At 33.2% G+C, this 6,883-nt stretch overlaps 1 protein-coding gene across 1 annotated transcript; it reads right to left on the bottom strand.

The window, feature by feature from the left end:
• Positions 1-4,137: 4,137 nt before the first annotated feature.
• Positions 4,138-5,207, bottom strand: LOC114040548 (olfactory receptor 10AG1-like). The gene is made up of 2 exons (XM_027858664.1): positions 5,199-5,207; positions 4,138-5,070 (listed from the first exon to the last, which is right to left on the bottom strand). Exons 1-2 carry the CDS (start codon positions 5,205-5,207, stop codon positions 4,138-4,140), a joined length of 942 nt encoding a protein of 313 aa, XP_027714465.1.
• Between the last annotated feature and the right edge of the window lie 1,676 nt (positions 5,208-6,883).

The raw sequence follows: 6,883 nt of genomic DNA, 5'->3' as shown, positions 1-6,883 counted from the left end.
ACACATATATACATATATATACACATAGTATTTGAAATTGTATATATATATACATATATACATGTATATATATTTATACATGTATATATACATATATGTATGTATACATATATGTTTATATATGTATGTGCATATGTTTGCGTACATATTTGTGTGTATGTGTGTATACATGCATACATGTATAGACATATGTGTATATATGTATGTGTATGTATGTGTGTGCGTGTGTATGTGTATGTATGTGTGTGTATGTATGAATATGTGTATGTGTATAAGTGTATGTATATGTATATATGTGTGTATATATATATAATACATGAGCACTATACATAAATATAGTGTAGATTTTAGCATAAGTATATGTTATGTTTTCATACCTACACATATCTATAGTATAACATGGAACACAAATGTGTATAAGAAATATATTTAGTATATGGTATATAGAGTGATATATATATATAAACATATATAATGTTAAATGTATGTGAATACAAAATAAATATTCATATATACACAAATGTCTACATATATACAATAACAATATACCACAATCATCTTATGCACACATAGTTATATGAGCAAAGACATATGCATATGTTCATATATGCATATAAATATACAGACATGCATATAGACATATACGTGTATATATTTTGCTGTATGTGTTATATATGACATACTATATATGATTTATGTGCAGCACACTAAATATATAACACACAGTTTTTAGAGTGTATTAAATATTTTAACTATGTATTCTCCATATAATATACTATATATGTATGAATCTATGTGAATATATACATTTATGTGTACATGCAAACCTAATTTAGGTGTATTTGATTATGTGCAGTTTATGCAGAGTAAATTCACCTATCTAGATATAAATGAATGTGTAATATGTTGCATATCTTATTATGTGTGTTCATACACATGCGTATGCATGTAGATTTGTATATGTGTGTGTATATACATACCAACATATATACATATATACAGAGAGAGGTGTATATGTATATGTATGTCTATATATATATACACAAGTTCATTGTGTATATATAATATAAATTTCGATATATGTAATATACTATATATAATACATATTATATCTAGTGTATATATGCTTATATGCACACTGTGTGTTTTTATGTATGTGTGCATACATGATTATAAATACATATAATGTGTGTGCACATGTATATATGCATTTAAATATACATTCATGTTGACACATACAAATATTATGCACATATATACATATTAGTGTTAGCTGCTTGGTGAAATGTATAGAACCCTGAGCCTATAGATGGGAAGAAATGAGTTGAAATATGACCTCAGACACTTATTAACTGTATGAGCCTGGGCAAATCACTTAAACCCCATTTGCCTCAGATCCTCATATGTAAAATGTGGGCACAATGGAGAAAGAAACGTCAAACCACTCCAGTATCTTTGCCAAGAAATCCCTGTGGACAAGTCCATGAGGTCACAAAGAGTCAGAAACAACTGAACAATGGAAGAGTTGTAACAACAGTGTGTATATAGCTCAGTATGTATATGTATGTATGTGTGTATGCACACGCACATATATCTTATATACACATAAATACGCACATATATGACTTTATATAGGCGCATACATATGGCTATGCTCTTTTAAAGAAAATTCATATCTTTATATACCCACATATACACATATATACACATACCTATATAAATATATATATATATATATTTATTTAATTTATTAGTTATTCAGGCGAGTCAAATCTAACTCTCTGTGACCCCATTCGAGCTTTCTTGGCAAAGATACTGGAGTGGTTTAATATTTCCTTCTCCACCTCATTTAACAGATGAGGAAACTGAGGCAGACTGGGTTAAGTGACTTGTTCAGGGTCACACAGATGATAAATGTCTGAGGCTGGGTTTGAACTCTCAAGATGAGTCTTTCTGACTCCAGGCTTGGCACTCTGTCCACTGGACCACCTGGATACCCCTATACACACAAATGCTATGTGTAAGTGTATTTATATACACGCATATACATATGTTGTGAGTATGTACATATGTTTGCATGCATGTACATACACATACACCTATATAACTAGATATGTAGATACATTGATTTGCTCTTTAAAAACTAAAATAATAATCAAAGTACCATATTACTATTATGGTGATGGAACATGAAATTTTGAAAAGCTTCCTGGTTCCTTATTTGACTTTAGCAAATTTATCCCTATCTCTTTCTTTATCTCTATCTCTATTTCCATTTCTATCTCTCAATCTATATCTCTGTCTATTGCTAGAAACATATATATATATATCTGTGTGTGTATGTATGTATGTGTGCATAGATAGGTAGTTAAATAGATAGGTAAGTAATCATATTTAAAATGAACTCATAGTACTATCTTGCCTATAATTTCAAACATCGTTTTTTGTAAAAAAATTAAAACACATGGTATTTATTCTGATTGCAACCTTACATCAAACAAAGCTAGTAAGAGGAGGTCAAGTGCTGGAGGAGTCAGATCACCTCATCTGGTTCCAAATGAGAGTCTTTACAGTGTCCTAACAAGTAGTGGGTGAAATGAGCAGATCCAACAGGAAAAGCAGAAGAGGTATTAAGATTAGAATTTCAGCCAATAATAAAATATTAGAGTACATTTAAAACTTGGTCTTTGGTTCAAAAATATGTACAGTATTTGTGATTTTTTTGAGAAGTGATTAGATAGCAGATAGTGATTATTAAGCAAATGAGATAGAGAAATATCTAAATAGTTTTATTGTCTTCAAATTTACTATCAATAGTGAAATGTTATGGCAATAAAAGCTATTGAAAGCTTTGACTGCATAATTTCTGCCATAGAATTGAAAATTAGTGATTTAAGAAACTTGGGGAGGTTAAAATAGGGAAGACTGAAAGGATGAGTGAGAGTTGTTTTCATGAATTTGAAGTTCTTATACATGAGGGACAGAGGGTTATGGATGCATTTGGATTGACCCTAGATAGTATTATGGATAAAGAAAGGGTCAGAATTACAAAGAAGCAACTTTAAGCTTGACATAAAGAAGAAATCTCATAACAAAAGGAACTATTTAGAAGGAAAATGGGAAAAAGGAGAAAGGAAAATTCAACCTGGGGTTGCACTTGACTACAGATCCCACTGGAACTACTAACTGAACATGGTTGTGAATAAAGGAACTTTCATCATCAGTGGAGGAGTTCTTTCCAGTTCAAATTATAGTAAATAGCCTGCATACTATCTTATAAATTTATCATTCAATGAATTTATATTGTAAATATGAAGAAACGATTATGCCATCAATCATACTCATAGAGCCATTCATTCTTATTTCTTGATATTTGGATAAAATGTTTTCTCATTTGACACTATGTCTTCTGAGTTTTATAGACTGTCAAGAGATCCAGAATACACTTACAGGAGGCAAACCTTTCCTCTATTTCAGAATATTTTAAACCATGTGGAAAGAGAACATTTAAATGAAGAGATAGAGTGATTTGCTCTAAAAGAGCATAATTAGGCTAATAAGACAACTAACTAGCACTATGGTGAAAGCATATAAAATTTTAAAATCTTCAAGATTCCTTTATTTACTCTAGTAAGCAAATAAATCTTTCTATTTCTGTTCCCTTTCTCGCTATCTCTATTTTTTTTTAATTTTTCTAACCCTGTCATTCTTTGTTTCTGCCTACATATCTGGCTGAATCTCTGTCTCTCTGTCTGTATCCCTGTCTGTCTGTCTCTCTCTCTCTCTCAAACACAGTTAAATTGACCTTTTTTTTATAAGGGGTAAGTTGACGTGATATTAGGAAAGTAGTAGAAATCATAATATGATTGGACTCAGGGTATCTGTTGATATTTGCCAGAATTTCAGCAATAGCAATTTGTTCAGCTCTTTCACAATCTAGTAAAAAAAAAATAGAAACTTTAGGCAGATGTCTTGTATTTTCAAGTATAATCTCTTGATTGGCTCTCATTTACGTACATTTTCATTGAAATGGAAAAAAATGATCAGATGTGTATTTTTTGTAAGAATTGTGGAATCAAGTAGAAGAAAACCAAAGTTTATATATTTTGCTTTTTGCTCATGGCTCTATGACCTGATTTACTTAGGAAATAGTTTTCTCACTGAAGCAATAACATCCTTATTTCTCAGGCTATATATCAAGGGGTTGAACATTGGGGTCACAGTGGTATAGAAAAGAGCAAACACTTTTACTGATCCTGCTGAGTGATTGGATTTTGGCCGCAAATACACAACACTTCCAGACCCGTAGAATAATCCCACAACCATAAGGTGAGAGAAGCAGGTGGAAAATGCTTTGGATCTCCCTGAGGTCGAAGGGAGTCTCAGGATGGTGGTTATGATTTTGACATAGGATGAGAGTATCAACAGAAAGGGAGTTACGACAAATACCAATGCAGCAACATGGACAGAGATCTCTCTTTTATATGTGTCCCCACAGACCAACTCCAGTAATGGTGGGACATCACAGAAAATGTGATTTAATTTGTTTGGACCACAAAAGTTCAGACAGAAAATCTGATATGTCTCCTCTACCAGTACTGGGACCCCAATCATCCAGGATGCCATTACCAGTTGGATACATACCCGACGATTCATGATGAGAGGATAGTAGAGAGGCTTACAGATGGCCACATAACGGTCATAAGCCATCACAGCCAGGAGCAAGCACTCTGCCACTCCCAGGATATAAAGGAAGCAAGTTTGTACAGCACAGGCTAAGAACGAAATAGTTCTCTTCTGGGTCCAGAGATCTGCCAGCATTCTAGGGAGAGTGACTGATGTGTAACAGATTTCCAAGAAGGAAAAGTTCCCAAGGAAAAAATACATTGGTGTTTGGAGAGCTGGATCAATCTTGGTTATGACAATGAGGAGACCATTTCCTGTCAATATACTTATATAGATGCTTAAGAAAATTGCAAAGAGAAATCCTTGGAGTTTGGGAAGATCAGAAAATCCCAGAAGAATGAATTCCACCACAACTGTGAGATTGTCCCTTGCCATTGTATCTGTCTTCTACCTGAAGAAACAATGAATTGAGAAGTAGCCAATGACGTTCCTTCTATGGTCTCAGTTTCCTTTTCAGCAAAGAAGAAAAGGTTGGATGTTGTGATCCAATATTCCTCTGATGTTTAACATACTGTTTTCATTTTGCTCCCTAACATTCTATAATATCTTTCAAAATATTCTTTTTTTGGGGGAAAAAAGTCACTGTCACTCTCTAAGTGATTATGAAGAGCTTCCTATCTGCCAAGAACCGTACTAAAATGTTATGATTATTTTTCTTGGATATTTAGATTAAATATGCATCTAGGTAAATACGTCTAGTACAACTATAAAATCATCCTTAATCTCAGTACCAACAGGAACAGCATTTAACACCATACCTAATATTTCTTTTTTTTCCCTAAGATGACGATCTCCTAACAGCAGGAATAGTGACCTTCATGGAAGTTATGGGATAGAGAAAAAAGACATTTTAAACTATCCCAGCTGAGACTTCTTTACTGCTTTGTACCTTTCAGTCTGTCTACCTTTGCTCATGTTATTTTCACATTTCTCCAATCTTCTCAGTTATCAGAATGCTACTATTGTTTTAAGGGCCAAGTTACTTCCTCTCATTCTTCTGTGTAGAACTTTCCCTCCATTATCAGCCTTTATATTTCCTCCATTACTTGAATGATTATTACAGGATCCATACCAGACACTTGTTAATTAGGAAACACACTCTGCTTAACCTGAGTGTTCTTTCCCACATGTATATTTGTGCCTCCTAGTGTGTTCTAAACATTGTAAGGGCAAAAGTCATGTCTTATAGAATTTTGTCTCTCTTGAACTGTGTCCTACACATAGTAGCTGCTCAATAAAATTTGTTAGATGGAATGAATTTATTCTGTCATATAACTTCAGGAAGATATGTTACCTAAAATCTCCCCAATTAACTGATGCTTAAATTTCCAAATTCAGAGATTTATTTAGTAGGGGTAAGAGGTTACCCCATTTTACTATCTTTTCATTCACCAGGCTCTATTCCCCTTTCACACATTGTTATGGAATATTGATCATCTCATTCCCACTGCAATATCTGCCTGAAATATGTTTACTGGAAAAATGAGATAGGCAAATTGGTAAATATAATATTTCATATGTTTAAATTTAAGCATGAACTAGAACATACCCCAGGCATAAGTATTCCATGTAGAGGGTGTTGGTGATGGGATAGTATTAGGAGGTTTCTAGGTTCTTTTAGAATGATAGGTGCCAAGAAGACTAATACAATTGATTGAAATACTAGGCCAAATTATGTGAACCATAAAATACTCCTGAACCCAATATACCACCTCTTCAGCCAGCTTGGATTGTTCAATATGGAAACATGTTACAACAGAAGAAACATGGGCTATAGTTTCAAAAGATAGATTCAAATTTCAACACTTATCTTATTACCTATGTTGCAATTAGTAACTGCCAATATTTCTGGGCTTCATTTCCCTCATCTGTAATGTGAGGGGTGACCTCTGAGATCCTTTCTATCTTTAGATCGATAAACCTAGACCAACAAATATACCAATATCATTACTGCCTTTGTTTATACTCATATTTTCAATTCTTCTACTAATGAGTGGAGATGCAATATACAGTTATGTGTTGGAAGAAGAAGTTGACTGACCTTGAATTCTACTTTTGGCTCTAACACACAGAAATTATGTAGCCAGGGCTAAAACATATAATTTTCTGTGATCCAGCATGCTTTTGTGTGCTGTGTGAATATTACCAAACCTGCCTGCCCCAAAAGTTAATGTCAAGATTATTTCAAACAGTATAA

The sequence above is a fragment of the Vombatus ursinus genome, unplaced genomic scaffold (assembly GCF_900497805.2).
Source record: "Vombatus ursinus unplaced genomic scaffold, bare-nosed wombat genome assembly UNPS02013527.1, whole genome shotgun sequence".
NCBI classification, from domain to species: Eukaryota; Metazoa; Chordata; class Mammalia; order Diprotodontia; family Vombatidae; genus Vombatus; species Vombatus ursinus.
This window is presented reverse-complemented; position numbering and strand designations above follow the sequence as displayed.